This window comes from Carassius carassius, chromosome 5 (assembly GCF_963082965.1).
Source record: "Carassius carassius chromosome 5, fCarCar2.1, whole genome shotgun sequence".
In the NCBI taxonomy this organism is placed as follows: domain Eukaryota; kingdom Metazoa; phylum Chordata; class Actinopteri; order Cypriniformes; family Cyprinidae; genus Carassius; species Carassius carassius.
This window is the reverse complement of record NC_081759.1, coordinates 31,713,802-31,731,853: the sequence shown is the minus strand read 5'-3', so window position 1 is coordinate 31,731,853 and position 18,052 is coordinate 31,713,802. Positions and strand designations below refer to the sequence as shown.

Below are 18,052 nucleotides of genomic sequence, written 5' to 3'. Positions count from 1 at the left end.
ATGTCCCACATTAGGGCAATTCACCCTAAATATAAACTGGGCAATAATAATTAAGCATATTTGACCTTACAAAACAATATGTATATCTCTTCCTTTGCTATTTTACCATCAGTTTATCGAAGGCTGCTTTTCTGTGGCCTTCTCAGAAATGTCAGTGTTTCATTTCTGTTTTCTAGAAAGCTGTAGAAACCTGCTGTCACGGTAACATGTATTATGAACGAATGCTGCCGAGATGGCGCCGTTCGCTTCAGTCTTCATTGTTCATTATGTACACAATATTTGATCCTATTGTAATATCTGGTTTGGCCGTGATCAGCGATCAGAAACTGGATTAGCAAAGTAGGCGTGAATTCTTAGAACAGCATTTGATGCAGAGGATGTTTATGCGGCGCTAGGACCCAGGGGACGTGTTCTCATTCTCACAAGGCACAATGCAATTTGCATGCGTTTGTTCTGCAAGGCAAACACTGGTGCATGAGTGAAACCTAAACCCCCGGAAGATCGAGGAACAGACTCGCAGACAAACTTACTGGTGTTGTATCAATATCGTGATGGGTAGCTTCCAGTCTTTACCGGATGACCATCAATATCGAACCCTGTCACAGAAGACAGGCTGTGAGTATAACTATTGCGAAGGGTTTATATTTAATCTAATTTATAGCCCATTACTTAATGTCTAACAAACGCAGCAACATTTACACAGGAACTCTGTAGTGATATAAATCATTTAGTGACATGTCGGAAATAACTATATCTTCTTTTCGCATCTTGTGTAATTTACAGCTCAGAGCTACTGTACTGCATATTTAGTTTAATAAGCCTACCTGTTGGAAAACTCTTCAGTAGGCTACCTAATGTTCATATATTTTGTTATTAGCATTCATTAGGTGTACATAGGAAGACAAAACCAGCATTTGTGCATGCAAATGTTGGTTTTACTAATGGTTATGGATGCTTAGATTGATATCTCTGTACTGCAGACCCAAAATATGGAATTAATCAACAAAATGTGTAGGCTACCCTAAAAATATGCAACTATTCATTGTTTACACACTCGTGTTGTTCCAAAGCCATATGACAAATAGAGATATTTTCTGGCAGCCCCAATGACTTCCCAATCACCACTAACTTTAATCTTCTGCATGTAAGTGATCAATGACTAATGTGACCGTGCTCTTAAATCACCCTTGTGCTCTACAGAAGAAATAAAGTCATATGGGTTTGGCAGATAAATAATGACAGAACTTTGTATTTTGGTTGACTGATCTCTTGAAGTACATGTGATCTCATGTGATCATTCATAATTCAGTTAGGGGAGTCAGTCAGATAACAGCTACGTGTGTGAGGTGTCTTGAAGTTTTAGCAGTTGCATTAACTTCACACATAGTGCATGGTGCCAGCTGGTAAGTCATCAACTCCATTTTTTTCATTCTCTTTCAGTTTCACTGGAGCAGATTGCAATTCTCCACAATCGTTTTAAGCAGCTCAGCCAAAATGAGGAAACATTACGGTAATCTCCAAGTACTAGTTGTGTTTGGGGGAAGCATTCTGCAGAGTGTTGCAACAGAATGATTGTTCAAAATGCCTTTCAAGAAAAAAAAAACTGCTGGTACTAACTATTAGAAAAATTAGAATTAAATTATTATTTAATTGTTTATGAATTAGAAATAAATTAGACTGTTGTGGAAAAGTTCATTTATTTCAGTAATTCAACTCAAATTGTGATACTCCTGTAATAAATAAACTCAATGCACACTGACTGAAGTAGTTAAAGTCTTTGGTTCTTTTAATTGTGATAATGTTTGCTCACACTTAACAAAATCTCAACAAATTAGAATACCTCATAAGACCAATAAAATAAAATAAAAACATTTTTAGTGAATTGTTGGCCTTCTGGAATGTATGTTCATTTATTGTACATGTACTCAATACTTGGTAGGGGCTCCTTTTGCTGTAATTATTGTCTCAATTCTGCATGGCATGGAGGTGATCAGTTTGTGGCACTGCTGAGGTGGTCTGGAAGCCCCGGTTTATTTGACAGTGGCCTTCAGCTCATCTGTATTTTTTGGTCTCTTGTTTCTCATCTCCCTCTTGACAAAGAGAGATTCTCTGTGGGGTTCAGGTCTGGTGATTTTGCTGGCCAGTCAAGCACACCAGCACCATGGTCATTTAACCAACTTTTGGTGCTTTTGGCAGTGTGGGCAAGTGTGGGCAAATCAGCATCTTCAAAAAGTTGGTCTTCAAAAGGAAGCATAAAGTGCTCCAAAATGTCTTGGTAAACGGGTGCAGTGACTTTGTTTTTCAAAAAAACACAATGGACCAACACCAGCAGATGACATTGCACCCCAAAATTGCACCCCAAATCATTACAGACTGTGGAAACTTAACACAGGACTTCAAGCAACTTGGGCTATGAGCTTCTCCACCCTTCCTCCAGACTCTAGGACCTTGGTTTCCAAATGAAATACAATACTTGCTCTCGTCTGAAAAGAGGACTTTGGACCACTGGACAGTTCTTCTTCTCCTTAGCCCAGGTAAGATGCCTCTGACTTTGTGGTTCAGGAGTGGCTTAACAAGCGGAATACGACAACTGTAGCCAAATTCCTTCGACACTTCTGTATTCCTTGATCCCATCCTTCAGTCCATTCTTTGTGAAGTTCACTCAAATTCTTGAATCGATTTTGCTTGACAATCCTCATAAGGCTGCGGTTCTCTCAGTTGGTTGTGCATCTTTTTCTTCCACACTTTTTCCTTCCACTCAACTTTCTGTTAACATTCTTGGATACAGCACTCTGTGAACAGCCAGCCAGCTTCTTTGACAATGAATGTTTGTGGCTTACCCTCCTTGTGAAGGGATAAATGATTGTCTTCTGAACATTCAGATCAGCAGTCTTCCCCATGATTGTGTAGCCTAGTGAACCAAACTGAGAGACCATTTTGAAGGCTTGGGAAACCTTTGCAGGTGTTTTGAGTTGATTAGCTGATTGGCATGTCACCGTATTCTAATTTGTTGAGATTTTGTTAAATGTGTTAAGTGAGTTTCACAATTTGAGTTGAATTACTGAAATAAATAAACTTTTCCACGACATTCTAATTTATTGAGATGCACCTGTACTTGATTCATGTTTCTGCCTAGGTGTTTTGCTTGGTTATACAACATATATTCATACATAACAGGACATACAGTACAAAGCATAATGCCTGCCATTTACTTATCAAACCTAATTGTTTTGTGTGCTCATCTAAAGGAGAGCTGACCTTCAAACAATACAAGACCTGGAAAGCAACCCAATTCGATACGAGATTATAGAAGCTTTCTTCGATAGAAGGTTTGTGCTTATTTGTATTCTGTATATGTTTGGTGTTAACAGTGACAAGAGTTATGTATTGTTTGAAATGACGTCCTACTGCCTCAGAATTCGAGATTGCCTTTGAGTTCTATGTCACATTTTTGAAGTTTAATTAGAAACATCACAAATATCAGTGGCACTGTCTTCATTCAAAACAGATGTTAAACAGCACCTTAATAATAAAGGGAAGTCTTGTTACACAAAAGCCAAACGTGGCTTTTGTGGCTCTGTTCCTTTGAGAAGTAACTTTTAACGGCATTGTATAAAATTATATTTATTATTATATTATTATCGAAAAATTTTCATGCCCAATAATTTTTTATGTAATTTTCTTATATAACTAATTGTAATAGACTGACTGAATACATTCTTTAAAAAAAAAAAATCATCTACATCTTCCTTATAAATAAATATTTAAATTTGCAATATGTAGATCTGCATGGTACAACATTGTGTAGTTTTTTTAAGCGTGTGTTTCTTCCAAGTCCCACGGGTCAAAATCATCTGCAAACCACAAACCTGTAGATTAATATTAAAGTTTAATATTCAGGTTTCAGCAAAGCTGTTGATGTAGAGCAATAACACATTACTATCCCCACTTGTTCTTCACAGGAACTTCCAGAAAGATGATGTGGGATCTGTGGATGAAATTGGTTTTGAGGAATTTCTTACCGTCATGTCGTACTTCAGAGCACCAGCCCATAATATCACAGAGGAGCAGAAAGAAGAAATGAGAAGAGCCAAACTGCGCTGTAAGGGCATGCAGAAATGAAATTCAAAACATTCTCTGGAAACTAAGATAATTGGAGATAAAATACCAGTCAACTGAGCCATAAAGTCACAACAGAATTGATACAGTACTCTCTTTCTTAATAGTCTTGTTCAACATGCATGACACCGACAATGATGGAACCATAACACTGGAGGAATACAGACATGTAAGAAATTACCAATTTTTGTGAAATTAAATCCATCTTTTATAAAATATGTGTACATGTGGGTAGTTCATGATTATCTTCACAGATTATCAGAAGTGTTGTGGTCTCTCTTCTCTAGGTTGTAGAGGAGTTGTTGTCCCGTAGTGGAGCTCTTGGAAGAGAGACAGCTAAGGGCATTGCAGATGCTGCAATGCTGGAGGTTGCCAGTATCTCAGTAGGTCCTATGGTATGTTATTTAGAGGCTAGATCACCAACATTGCATGGAGAAAGTATATCAATATTAATTCAATATATCTGTAAAGTTAAGAATGTATAAGAATTTTTCAGATTTTTTTTTCAGAATTGGAGAAATTCATTCATCCATTTATTCATTTGATATATAATTAACATAGAAATTATTATGTCTTTGATTTTTATGTCACCATATGGAAGATGTAATTCTCTTCTGGGGACAAATTTATCCCTAAAGTATTGATAAGTCTACACACACACACACACACACATACACAGACAAACGATCTGTTGCTAATTTGTCTGTATGCTTGTTTTTTTTCAGGCACCTGATGAGTTCTATGAAGGAATAACATTTGAGCATTTTTTGAAGGTTTGTCAATTTGTTTGTCATTTATATGCACAAGCCATATGGTCATATGGCCATTTAGCATTTGCCTATTTTTAAAGGCAATTATTATGTTTTTCATTGCTTTAAACATTATCACATACAACATGGGTAAACATAAGAAGTTGTATAATTTGATCATGTAAGACTTGCCTTACTGATATAACACTCTCTTTCTTGGTTTCCTGCTCAACAGATTCTTAAAGGAATTGAAATCGAGACGAGAATGCACATTCACTTCTTAAACATGGACACAACTGTTTTTTGCAAGCATCATTCTGTCTAGGTACTGCCTGTAATGTATATTTTCCGGTAAAATAAGCACTTTATTAGATGAGGCTGGTTTAGAATAGTCTGGATAGATCTCTAGTTCTATGAACTATTTGTAGGATGCGCAGAGTGTGTATTTCACAAAGGTTGAAAAGCAATAAAAAAAAGTGTGCGTTGATATTTGAAACTCCTTGCTTTGCATGCACATATCACATAATTATGGTACTATAAAATTAAAACTATGCAGGCATGTATTCATTTATTTATTTTACTTGTTTTATTTTTATCTCTTTATTCTAAAATAACCAATTATTCTAAAATAACCTACCCTACTATACAATACTATAACAGGAATGCAATTGTAATATATTTTCACTGAAATAATAATCCTGAATAGAGTAATCAGATTATTGACACTGTGACATAGCAATAGCAATATGTGCAATTCTATTTAATTAAAACAATACTTGAATCCAGTCTCAAAAATGAACTGCAGTTACTCCTATCAACCAGCAGATATCGCTAATGTCACAGCTTTGTTCATGTCTGTCGCTATAGAAATACTCAGGTACTTGTACAACCAATAAGCATGTTTCAGCACGTTCTGGCAAGGGCAATTAGAAGTTTATCAGCAAACATTACATTACAAACAATACAAAATATTCTAAAATGATTAATGACACTATGACAATGATAATCTGTAACTGCTAGTGGACACCAAAGAATTGAAATAATATCAGCAGCAGAGACATAGGGCAAATTCCAAAGAGCTTTTTTTGCGCCCTTGGAGAGCACTTCAGGAAGGGGACGCCATTTGTAGGTGTAAGAATTACAGAAGCCTCAGACACTTTGATCTTCTGAGACATTCTAAAGACACACAGTGCATTAACATACAGACATCTGTTCCCACATCTCACTGAGAGAAAATGCAGGAAACGCCTCTCTCACATATGCAACAGTTCCTTCTCATCCCATTCCTTCCCTTCACATAGCTCACTCAGAATGGTCAATAGTAGAATATAATGGTCTATATTAATGCAAGTGATATTTACAGTCATGTTTGGTGTCATTTTAATTGTCTCAGTGCAACTGGTACAATGGTCTCAGTCTTACAAAAGTAGATTAAAAGATAATTAATTTCCTAAGAATTAAGAGATATTTTGCCTACTGTAATGGGAGGGAGTGCCCCTTCCCAGCGTCCTCCATGTAAATTACCTTCTGTTCCCTTTGAGGTGTAAACTACCCTGGTCTGGGACCTGACTTAATGCAAATTCCAATTGTTAGTTCCTGTCTCCATCTCGGGGGATGTTTGTCTTGGTCTGAGGTATTTAAGGATCAGGGCCTTCTGTACCTGGAATGGGCTCATAGCATGAAGTGTCCACACACTTCATACTATGTATTTTTCTAAAAGTCAGGTATGCACCTTTTACTATTAGATTCATCTTTTAGAATTTGATGTCTTGTATTGATTTGATATCTATGAATTGGCTATGTAATTGGCATAATCCTTACCTGACTGATAATAAATTGTTACATTTGATTTACTCTGACTTACTCTGAAATTATTTTCTCAAGTAGATTAAGTGAAGGCTATGTTTCCGCAATTCTGCATCCAGGGTTAAGTGCATACTAAAGATGGAGCATAGGGCACATCAGGTGAGGTTTTAGATTTCTGGCTAAACCGCTTGACTTTAGTTAAGTTGTACTCAGTTTCATTAACTATGGGGGGCTAGTAAAACTGGTCATAACCGCTGGTTATTGTCTCAGCTTTAATTAAGTTGTACGTGTTTATATAACTGTCGGGGGCTAGACAGGTAGTGCTAGAATAAACGTTGATTATTGTTGGAGCTTTAATTAAGTTGTACGTAGTTATATGATTGTCGGGGGGGCTAGACAGATAGTGCTAGCAGAACCGCTGATTATTGTTTTGAGCTTTAACTAAGTTGTACATGGGTAGCTGAGGGGGACTAAACGGAAATACTATTTAAAATATGGTAAGTATGGGTAACCTATTAAATAGTATTAGTCATAACCTCTGACTACTGTTGAGACTGGCGAGTTTGTGATCGTGGGGCACACGTAGAAGAACGGCCGTCGTGGGGCAACCTGAGCGACATAGATAGCTAAGTTGTTGTTGATTTAGATTTCACATACAAATGCTTATTAAATTTGTCTTTATTTTAATACAAAATATTTTTCGTCAGAAATATTAAGATGGTAGTGTCAGTGGCCAGGATGTTTTTATAGGGGTGGCCAGGGAAGCGCCAGCAACCAGTCTGGGGTGGCACAAAAATCTTTATTATTTTATATAAAAAATGTGTTTGACTATAACGTAGGCCTACTGGACTATTTTAGTGCCTTAAACACAACTGAGTACAATTAATTTCTACTTAACTGAATTGAGATTGCAATTTGCGACTTAGATCAAGTAACACTGGGTAAATATGACAATTTTTGTATTATTTCTCACCTCCAGATATTTTAATAAAGGGGCTCACTTTAGTTTTATTGCTCATTCAGCTTTTCAAAACTCGTTAATGCTTGCTCTCCAACATTACTCATGGATGAGGCGTGCAGTGATCAAAAATGTGAAAAAGGCCAGAAATCAACAGTAGAAATAAATGCCAGAATATAATTTTTTTTTTAATGCATTTAAATGGTTTCATTTTCGCATATTTTAAGTGCACTGTGCTCACAACTAATTGTGCATTAAATTACTAATAAAAAATATATTGTGATATAAGATATTGTGATCTCGAATTACAGAATAGGCTATATTTCATTTGAACATGCATTTGAGAAACGTGGTTTGCTGCTTATACATGTTTGCAGCTTTAATCGCCTTTTCTGTAATTTCATGACTTAGCTGTAGACATCTTCAAGAGAAAAAAAGACTTTAAACAGCCCTTTAATCACAGAGCAAATAAATAAGTCAAAGCTTGTTCTTGTGTTATAGTTACTTAAATCTAGACTGTCACACTATATTTTGCACACTGGTTGGCCAAAAATATAACATTAGCTCTATTGAACACACACATCTGCAAAAAACACCCTCAGTCTTCAGTCCAGAAAATAGCTTTTCATATTTCATAGCAGTTGATTCTGTTCCCCTCTGGAATTCCTGTTTCCCCTCGGGTTGCAAAGTCTGTGTAATAAACCCAACCAAATAGTTTATCAAACATTGCCCCAAAGTAGCCTAAATTCTGCCACATGCAAATACACCAAACACAACTGGATGTAAGGAAAGCAAAAAGGGACAAATCTCTTGCTACACTGCAGCATGGTAAAATGATTCTCACACTCCAGTTAATGTTCTATTATTATTTTTCTTCATCTTGCAATTGTTCCTTTGTTTTTGTCTTATGTCCGAGTTTTTGCAGTTTAATTTTTTCCATTGCAAATTAGTGTAATCTGTCCATGCTGACGTTTCCATATAGAGCAGCAATACATTTTAACTAATATTCTATTTGATTAATCTGTTTACCTTCTTACTGATACAGTGGAATATAGTTAATATAGGTCAAACCTATATGAGGAAATTCTAAATTACAAAACTCAAGGTATTTATCCATTTGTCTTGTAAAAAAAAAGAGCAGAAATATTTCACTTGCATATGTTCCTCCAGTTTCCAAGTTGATGGTAAGTAACTTCTCTACACTGACACATTTTTTCATAGTAAAGTGAGGTATAGTCAACTAATCGGTCGATGCCGTCTTGGTCGACTGACATTCTCATTGGTCGACCAGTTGCATAATTATTTTTTTTTTTTTCACCACTAAAGAAATTTTCATTGATTTACTCCTTGATATTTATTTCTTTATTAGCCGTTATATATTACTGTATTCTAAATATAATTAGCCTTTGTTTTATCCCAAACTTTAAATGCTTTATTTTAGGCTATTTTATAACAGCGCCACAGTTTAGCGCAACACGTGAACACGTATTATGTACTAGGCGCATCCCCAAAGGCACATGTACTAGGCGCACCCCCAAAATGTAATGTAAATGTAAACCAGTTACTCCAATCCTCCGAGGCTGTAGGCCTCACAACTGATTTGTGGTCTTCGCTTAGAATGGAAGCATACATGACAGTCACGGCCCATTTTATCGATGCGGACTGGAAAATGAATAGCGTTGTTTTAGAAACAAAGCAGATGAATGAAGCGCATGTGGGAGAAAATGTCGCTGCGTGACTCACTCAAGTCGCGGACGCTTACCACATTCCACCAGAGAAGCGGGTGTCAGTGGTAACGGACAACGCTGCCAACATGGTCCTCTCGTCTTGTTGGGCTTGTTTTTTAGGCTGTTTGGGTTTTTTGTGTTTGTTTGTTTTCAAACGCCTAGATCGGCTGGACAAAAGTTAACCCATAGCTTTGAAAGTAAAGAAGAATATACAGCCTGTATAAACGAGAGTTTTTTTTTTTTTTTTTTCATTATGTGGCAGTTTTAGCAAGTTGGTGTGGGAAACACTTGAGAGGCACCATGTTCCAGCTACAGTCAGAGACCTCATTCTGGATTATTACAGCGAGTTCAGTCTGAGAGTCTCAGCAGGGTCAGCAACATCGGAGTGGCACAGATTGGAGGTTGGAATTATCACAGGCTGCACCATCTCTGTGATCCTGTTCGCACTAGCAATGAACATGTTGGTAAAATCTGCTGAACCAGAGTATAGAGGCCCCAGGTCCGGGATCCGCCAACCACCAATCCGTGCGTTCATGGACGACCTGACAGTAACCACAGAGTCAGTGCCTGGTGCCAGTCACCTGTGAAGAGTTGGAGAAATGGCTGAAGAGCGTAGACAAAACAGGCCTACCCGGCAAATTCAAGGCATGGATCTACCAGCACGGGATTCTGCCGAGGATACTGTGGCCACTGCTTCTATATGAATTACCGATTTCCACCATTACAGACCTGGAGAGGAGAGTCAGCCACTATCTGAGGAGATGGTTGGGTCTACCTCGGAGCTTAAGCAACATCGCACTTTATGGAAACAGCTGCAAACTGACACTACCTCTGAAATCTATCGAGGAGGAGTTTAAGGTTTTGCATGCAAGAGAGGTGCTGCAGTTCCGGGAATCAGCAGACCCAAAAGTTTCTGGGGCAGGGGTGGTAGTTAAGACTGGCAGGAAGTGGAGAGCAGAAGTGGCAGTGGAGCAGGCAGAGTCCCGTTTGCGCCATGGAGTCCTAGTGGGAACTGTGGCCAGAGGAAGGGCTGGACTAGGAGCCGTTGCAGCCCCCCGTTATGACAAAGCGCGGGGGAAGGAGCGGCGGCAACTGGTTCAGAAGGAAGTCAGAGCAGCTGTGGAGGAGGAGAGGACCAGCAGAGCGATGGGGATGAGACAGTAAGGTGCATGGACTAGATGGGAGCAAGTTGTGGAGAGGAAGATATCGTGGACTGACCTGTGGAGGGCAGAACCACACCGCATCAAGTTCCTGGACCAGGCGGTCTATGATGTTCTTCCCAGCCCGTCTAACATGCACTGCTGGGGCTCGGCCGAATCCCCAGCATGCCCCCCCTCTGCCAGAAGAACAAGGGGACCCTTGAGCACGTATTGAGTTGTTGCCCAAAAGCTCTGGCCGATACCGCTGGTGTCATGATCAGGTGCTCAAGACTATCGCAGAGAGCATCTCTAGTGCTGTTTCCATCTGCCAAAAGTCCAGAGGAAGCAAACCATCAGCTTCATTAGAGCCAGAGAAAAGCCAGGTACAAAGAAAGGAACAGCAGGGCTTCTCCAAACTGCACAGGACTGGCAGCTGTCAGTAGACCTGGACAAGCAGCTCAAGTTCCCTCAGCATGTAGTCAAGACCTCACTCAGACCTGACATCATCCTGGTATCTGAGGCAACAAAAAATGTTGTCATGCTGGAGCTCACCGTGCCATGGGAGGAGCAAATGGAGGAGGCCTTTGAGCGTAAAAAGGGGAAATATCAGGACTTAGCCAGCGACTGCCACAAACAAGGCTGGAAGGCAAGGTGCTTGCCTGTAGAGGTAGGGTGCAGAGGCTTTGCTGGACAGTCCCTCTGCAGGGCATATACTGCACTCTGCATCACAGGTGAAAGGAGGACAAGAGCCATCTGTAACAGCACAGAGGCAGCGGAGAAAGCCTCTAGGTGGCTCTGGATTAAGAGAGCGGAACTTCTGTTTGGAGTTCGCCCATAGAGCTGAAGTTGTGCTTTGTTAGCAGTTATAAAAAGCACATGGATGGTACAGATGTAGGTTAAGAAATAAACTGTGTAAAGCATTTTATTTGCAAAAATGAAACTGGCATTTACTATGTGAAAGTGCAAAAATATCTCAAAATGAATGAATGTTTCTTCTGTTAACCTTAAAAAGGAAAAAAAAGACTGTATATGCACCCATTGTGTATTGAATCAACTTGCAACTTGCATTTACCACAATAAAACGGTATCTTGCAACACTGAAGACTTTTTGTAATGCACTGCTGTTTTTTCCCCCTGACAATTCAAAGCATTTCTCAGATTTCTTCAGTATTTGACGGTAAAAAGACTATGATCACTTTCATATTTCATGTGAAAGTGTCAAGTGAGGTTGCCAGCGCTAGACAGGAAAGAAGTTCTCACAAAAGCACCTGTTTTGATTGTATGTTATTTTATTAGGGGGTCTTCCCCACCACAAGCTGCCTCTGAAAAGCTGTGACACACTACCCTCTTTTTTCAGTTTCATGAAAAGATGTGCCACTCCCTTGGTTTGCTAGTAAGCTGGCACCACTACAAAACCCCCATCTGTGCTTCTACAGAAATCAGCTTTACAGACATCAGGAAGTTTGATGCAGCATCTCATATCAAACATCACCGGGTTGTTTGCTACAGATGTTTTGCAGCTTCAGGTCAGACGTTTCCAGGGCCATTCAGCTGCTAGAGATCATTATGCACAACGTGCTGATTAAAGGGGTCTAAAAACTCCTGCCATTAGGCTTAGAACTAGTGGAAAAAACTCTCTGGATTATGTAATGTAAGAGTTTGGTGGATCTGCATGATAAGTAAGAAGGCAGGACAGCCCAGACAAAACTTATTAGTGTAGACACTGGCGATTTCTCTGATTTACACTGTGCATAGTTTTTGGTATGCACAGAGCACTTGTATTTTTAGGCTTCTGAATAAAGAAGGCTTACCAAACAGAAGGATACATCTTAGTGAGTCTACATCCTTCCTAGTCCAGATCTTCTGAGGCTTTAGACTAGAGTGTTCCACAAAATTAGATGCTTAAATAAGATGGACTGGTGCATGGCTACATCATAAAGGTTTCCTCCCCTGTGCTTACGGTGTGAAAATACTATTAAAATTGTCATTTGAAAAATACTTTATAATAAAAATCTTTTTACAGTGAATGATGATAGTCTGTGGTCTCCCAGTGGTTTACATTATGTACAGCTTTTTTATTTAGCTTTTTTCACCTTATTTTTTTCCCTATTTGTTTAAAAAAAAAATTCCCAATTAATTTATTTTTATTTTTTGTCTTGCATTAATAAAATTTTAGCAGGATTCATTGGAACTTTTGGGACTGCTATCCTTCTGATATGTAGTGTTCTCCTGGGAAGGACCTCCAATGATTCAGTATGACAACGCATCTAAATATTTAATTGAGATAAGTGTAAAAGACATTGCTTTTTGGGGAGTTGGGTGCTGATATAGCATTTTGTTTTCTTGTCCCTGTTTTCCTGAAAAACGTTGCCATGCACAACTTGACCTATAATGAATCTTCCTACTTCTATTTTAACAGAAGCGTGTGACTAGGGCAAAGTGCCTAAGATGGCTTTTTTTTTTTTTTTTTTACTGAAATCACCCACTCACAACATCTAATTAATAAATCAGACAAAACATTTATCATTATTTATTGATACCATGTGTCTTTAGTGGTTATGTAGTTTTGCATGTTGTTTGGTGTGATTTGGCACTATGATATTACTATTGTGCTATGATTTTGATGTTATTTAAAGTGTCAGCAATATACTAAATGGAAAGAAAGGAAGAAGCACTTTTGAATGCCCATGTGTGCAACTTTGCGAAATTTGTAGACAGTATAAGAACAAGAACAGAAGTTTCTTTTTGTTTCGTTTATTTTGACGGTAGAATGCAAAGTAATTAACATCATGACATACTGTACTTACTGGGTTCATATAAATAAGTATCAAAAAATATATATACATGCATAATCACGACATTCACAGAAAGCATTCACGAAATGTACAGACCACAGTCTGTTAATTATAAGGGGAATGGCTTGAGATTCACACACACAAACACACACACACATTCATACCTTGTGACAGAGTAGACGGCTAGCCAGTTTTTTCCCCCTTTCTGATGTGGTGAAATGAATGCGTCATTATGGGCTGATATCAGTCTCTTGCACTTCCTATCTTCTAAAATGGTCTCAACTGAAGGTGACGTCTCAGACATATACATTTTACTAGTTTATTTAGGTCATGCTATAGACGTTTGTATTGACCACAAAAGCCAATATGGCTAACGTGACGTCACATTTAATCACTGCAAATTTCTTTGTAATCAAAACAATTGCCAGTGACGACATATATAACATCATAGAGTGTTGTTAGGAAATCCTGAGTAACTAAAGTGGTTCTGAGCCTTCTTTCTTGCAGGGCAAAAACCAACACATAGTCATACTGTTTACAGTTTTGATGCCAGCTGTTTCTTTATAACTAAATCAAATTGAAATATTTTTACTGTCAAATAATTCAAGGAGACACAACAGTCTATGACAGCCAAATAACATTATCCACTCTTGTCCTTTTGAGAAAAAAAAAACAAAAACAATTTTTTTATAACTTATATACATACAGTATATTGATATGGCAGTTAGGAAAAAAATAAATTAAATCAATAAATATATCAACAAAAACATATTCTGGGCATATCTTCAACAGTTATAGATGTACAAAAATAAATATGAATAAATTACGTCAATATTGTTTTATGCTACAGAACAGAGTTCATCAATAACCATTTTTGTTCCTCTTTCTGCACAATTTTCCCTTAAGAGACTTCTGTTCTTGAACTGCTTGGCTAAGGAGCTCCTGAAGACGAGATAGAACAATGCATCCATAGGCTTTCTGCTGGAAAATATTTTGCGCGGGGGGGATTCCCGTTGGCCTTTCAGCTGGCTCAGGAATGGGTATATTTGGCTGCAAGATTTGTAAGATACAGTTCACCCTCAGAGCGATGTGGCAAACATGTGTAATCATACTGTGAAGCCCCTCCACCACAAGGTTTGTTGGAGGATTTAAGTCTTTCTGCTGCTCCTTCACTGTCTTCATGTGCGGAAGAAACTCTTTCAGGTGGGTATAAACACTCAAGATGCGCTCTGACATGGTCTGGCCAGAGATGGTTGATACTGGAACATTGTCCATTTGCATATCACAGATCAGGTCCGCAGAATCTCCTTGACTGGTTTTCTGATTGAGAGGAGACAAGAGTCTATAAGAACCCTGTTTCTTATCAGTCAATCTTGATTTTAGTTGTTTTGTCTTACGATAAATCTTTTATAGTCATTTTGAGGCCCATAGTAGGCCTGGTTAAGAACCGGTGGCTTAGACAAAAACTGATTCTTGAATATAAACCAACTCTGTGACACCATTGCCCTATTCAGTGTCTTGATTGTCTTTTGCATAACCCATATTTACCTATTCATCTGAAAGACTAATTTCCACATTTGATGACTATTCATGTACTGTATATACTGTCAAAGAGCTAAATTTACAGTTCCCACATATTCCCACCCACTCTCAAAATAGCCCAGTTTTGTCAATGGAAGGAATCACCTCACTGTATGTTGAAACCACCCAAGCAACTGTTGACCATATTAGGCTCACATTGTCAGAGCATCTCTTCAGTGTTGTACCAATCACAACTTATTTAGGACCGCTGACGTAAACGTCATTTGCAAGGTTAATTAATTATACTTTAAAAAATTTAAATATATAGAAAGAGAGTACTTACATATGTTTCTAAGAGCTCTGCTGACCTTTTGGCCATTGACTTAGTGAGCTTCAGACTACGGTGAAGAAGTTGGCTGCAGTTCTCATGCTTGCATGACATTGCTGGATGCACTAACTCAACAGCAATCAAGATTAGGATAGGGAGGATTATTCCTGAATAATAGTAAAAATTTAATTAAAGTCATGTTCAGCAAAACTTATTCCTTTTTTATGGTGATCCTTTCACATGCAGTAGTACATCTTTAGCTTCACATTCACTGCTGTCAGAATGACCAGATGTCCATCATATGAGTACACATGTATATAATCAGTATACATGTAAAGCGATCACATGCAACATACTTTAACAAATATGCATATTTTGTTCATGTATATTGTATTGGGTTATTAATCAAATCACAGCATTAACAATGTTCCATGTCTGACCATTGTTAAGCATGCCTGTAAGCATGTTGTTATGTGTGCAGTGTGGATGGAATACTTACTGAATTTTGCTTGTGATCTCTGAGATAGGCAGACCATGTTCCTAACATGACAATTCATTCTCCGTTCACAGACAAAGTTTCAAACTGGTCATGATCACAACTCTGAAAAAGTTTTTAAAGACTGAAACCGCACATTTGTCATTGGAAGGAAATGACGTGGCCAGCTTTCTGAGGCAACAAGAGTTCCCAGAATTTTTTTTTTCTTTTTGCGTCTTCATTATCACATGTACTATGTGTAATGTTCCCTCCTTCTTTAGTTACCACTCAGTTATTGTGTAGCTGTATCTCCTTACGTGATGAAGAGCATGGATAGGTTGAGCAATCATGTATATTTGTAGTTAATTTACATTCAATGTCAGAAACAAAAATGTGATGAGATTTTACTCTTACCTCTCATATCTTATTTTATGTTACACAATTCTATGTATTTGTAATAACACTAAACATGTAGATTACTTTTATTCATTAACATTTGTATGCAAGTATACCCTCGGATTTTGAGATCAGTCTTTTCTGACATTACATTGTGTTTATTATCGTGTTCAGTCAATAACATTGCTCTAAATTTGTCAAAACCATGCCAAAAACAACAAAAATTAGAAAAGGAACCACCATCCAGCACAGTGCTCATCCACCCTTGCTCTGAACTTTATGCCTGTTGGTTCCACAGGAAGTGGTTTTGTAATAAGAAGGTAGTTTCTCAACACTAGATTTTCAGTGATACCTTTTGATCTTTTGATGCAAAAGCACAAATTTGGACATTTCAGCCACCTATTAAATTCAGACAAGGAAGGAAGATGACAAGGACTTTGATGTGTTTTGATTTGCTGCACTTTTCTTTAACTTTTGAGTGATGAAATTGCATTTTTGTAGCATGCAGAATGACTAAAGTGGACAAAAATATGCATCTGATGTTAACTGACCTAAGCTTTATTTTGAATCGTTATGACTCTGGCCTACAAGGGAATCCCTAGAGTCAAAAGTTTAGAACGTGCACAAATTTACTATAGCCCCCCAATTAAAGACTGAGCTCACAGCCACATCTGTAAAAATATATTCTTATGCTTAGGCAAATAAATGTAATTTCTTGGGTAAGAAGTCTCTTGTTCCTGCATAAGTGGGACACTGATGTGGTAAGTCAAAGGGGAAATCAGTGTCTTCTCAGCAAAACACAGGTAATTGTAGTTCAGTACCTGGTACTTTCCACAATTCTTACCAAAAAAAAAAAAAAAAAACATTATAGGTAAAGTGTCGTGGGAAGGAGGAGAAGTTGGAAGTGTTGGATTTGCCCTTTTATGCTGACTGTGGTCACTTTACCCTGTACTGGTATTGATGTTTTAACATCCTGGGGTTTGGATGTGGGTGTGGCAGCCCAGTCTTCAGAACTGTATAGGGCCACTTTCTTCCAAGGCACCCCCGTTCTAATGTTTACCAACTCCAGCCAACTCTTTGGAAGTGAGACTGTGTAAATTCAGCAGTATTCGTGCAGACAGGTCTGCTTTTTTATTAGCGACAAAAAAGATCAAAGATAATTTCTCTTAACCTCTTAACCACACAGGAAATGCTTTACTTGACAGTCCTAGGAAATCCCCCAGTTTCCTTCAAGTATTTCTCATAATTACCTATTTAGACTTTTCACCTCAAAAAAGTACGCAGAATCTGACCTTGTTGCAACAGAGTTAAGAATTATGATAATTTGTAACAAGGGAGCATATAGCTCTCTTACTAGTCAATGAGTGGAATCTTTATTTTGTGCAAGAACTGTAAAAACACAACAACAGTTATCATGTTATCAATATGTGTGTTTAACAGTGCAATCATAAAATATAAGGTAGTTCTAATTGTGTAATAATTGAAATATTTTGCTGCAATTTACAGTATAAATCTATGAATGAAAAAAGTATTAAATGTATGAATTAAATATAAATTAGAGGTTATATTATATTTAGTATTACAGCCTATGTCTGTAAATTAGCCTAGCTTCCAGAAGACAGAAAAGATACTAATTATGACTGCATCACTCAAAGGCACTATTGCTTCTTTACACGTAAAACTTTTTTAAATTAGCACAGAAATCACCAAGTGCACTTTATAGCTCGTAGCGTTGGAAACCTTTAAAAGTTTAAGACGCGCACTCGTTCTTCCCGCTGATTGCCCGTGGTGGGCATTGCGTAACTCACTCTATCCCACCGGATCTGTTTGCTTACTACTCCTCCTCCTCCTCCTCCTCCTCCTCCTTCTTCTCAGGAAGTGCAGCCGCTAGTCTGAAGAGAGGCTCCGGACTCCCGCTCTCGCCGTACCGAGCGTCATCCATCGCGATGCCAGTGAGCGACACACGCCAGTAACAGATGAAGGCTGAAGAGGATGCGCCGGAAGCAGCAGGCTGTATGCGGGCAGCAGGGAGACGCAGC

General features: G+C 38.2%; 2 protein-coding genes across 3 annotated transcripts; one reads left to right on the top strand and one right to left on the bottom strand.

Moving 5' to 3' along the window:
- The first annotated feature begins 243 nt into the window (after window positions 1-243).
- On the top strand, window positions 244-12,495 carry LOC132141296 (calcineurin B homologous protein 3-like). 2 transcript variants are annotated; one of them, XM_059550699.1, is made up of 9 exons: window positions 244-615; window positions 1,441-1,510; window positions 3,249-3,329; window positions 3,963-4,102; window positions 4,227-4,288; window positions 4,407-4,514; window positions 4,845-4,892; window positions 5,104-5,193; window positions 11,856-12,495. In XM_059550699.1, exons 1-8 carry the CDS (start codon window positions 552-554, stop codon window positions 5,191-5,193), a joined length of 663 nt encoding a protein of 220 aa, XP_059406682.1. In that variant the 5' UTR covers window positions 244-551; the 3' UTR covers window positions 11,856-12,495. The 2 variants fall into 2 exon arrangements, with proteins under 2 accessions (XP_059406682.1, XP_059406681.1); XM_059550698.1 differs by lacking the exon at window positions 11,856-12,495 and having other exon boundaries at window positions 247-615; window positions 5,104-5,992.
- Window positions 12,496-14,082: 1,587 nt separating this feature from the next.
- m17 (IL-6 subfamily cytokine M17) lies at window positions 14,083-18,004 on the bottom strand. The gene is made up of 3 exons (XM_059550697.1): window positions 15,642-18,004; window positions 15,158-15,309; window positions 14,083-14,613 (listed from the first exon to the last, which is right to left on the bottom strand). Exons 1-3 carry the CDS (start codon window positions 15,697-15,699, stop codon window positions 14,155-14,157), a joined length of 669 nt encoding a protein of 222 aa, XP_059406680.1. The 5' UTR covers window positions 15,700-18,004; the 3' UTR covers window positions 14,083-14,154.
- Between the last annotated feature and the right edge of the window lie 48 nt (window positions 18,005-18,052).

Bases quoted from the DNA above. Each gene is read 5' to 3' on its own strand.
- LOC132141296 (XM_059550699.1), top strand. From the start codon at position 552: ATGGGTAGCTTCCAGTCTTTACCGGATGACCATCAATATCGAACCCTG. The intron at 616-1,440 runs GTGAGTATAACT...ATTCTCTTTCAG, and splicing joins CCTGTCACAGAAGACAGGCT to TTTCACTGGAGCAGATTGCA. The intron at 4,289-4,406 runs GTAAGAAATTAC...TCTCTTCTCTAG, and splicing joins CACTGGAGGAATACAGACAT to GTTGTAGAGGAGTTGTTGTC.
- m17 (XM_059550697.1), bottom strand. From the start codon at position 15,699: ATGAATTGTCATGTTAGGAACATGGTCTGCCTATCTCAGAGATCACAA. The intron at 15,310-15,641 runs GTAAGTATTCCA...ACTATTATTCAG, and splicing joins GAGATCACAAGCAAAATTCA to GAATAATCCTCCCTATCCTA. The intron at 14,614-15,157 runs GTAAGTACTCTC...CCTCTCAATCAG, and splicing joins CAGAGCTCTTAGAAACATAT to AAAACCAGTCAAGGAGATTC.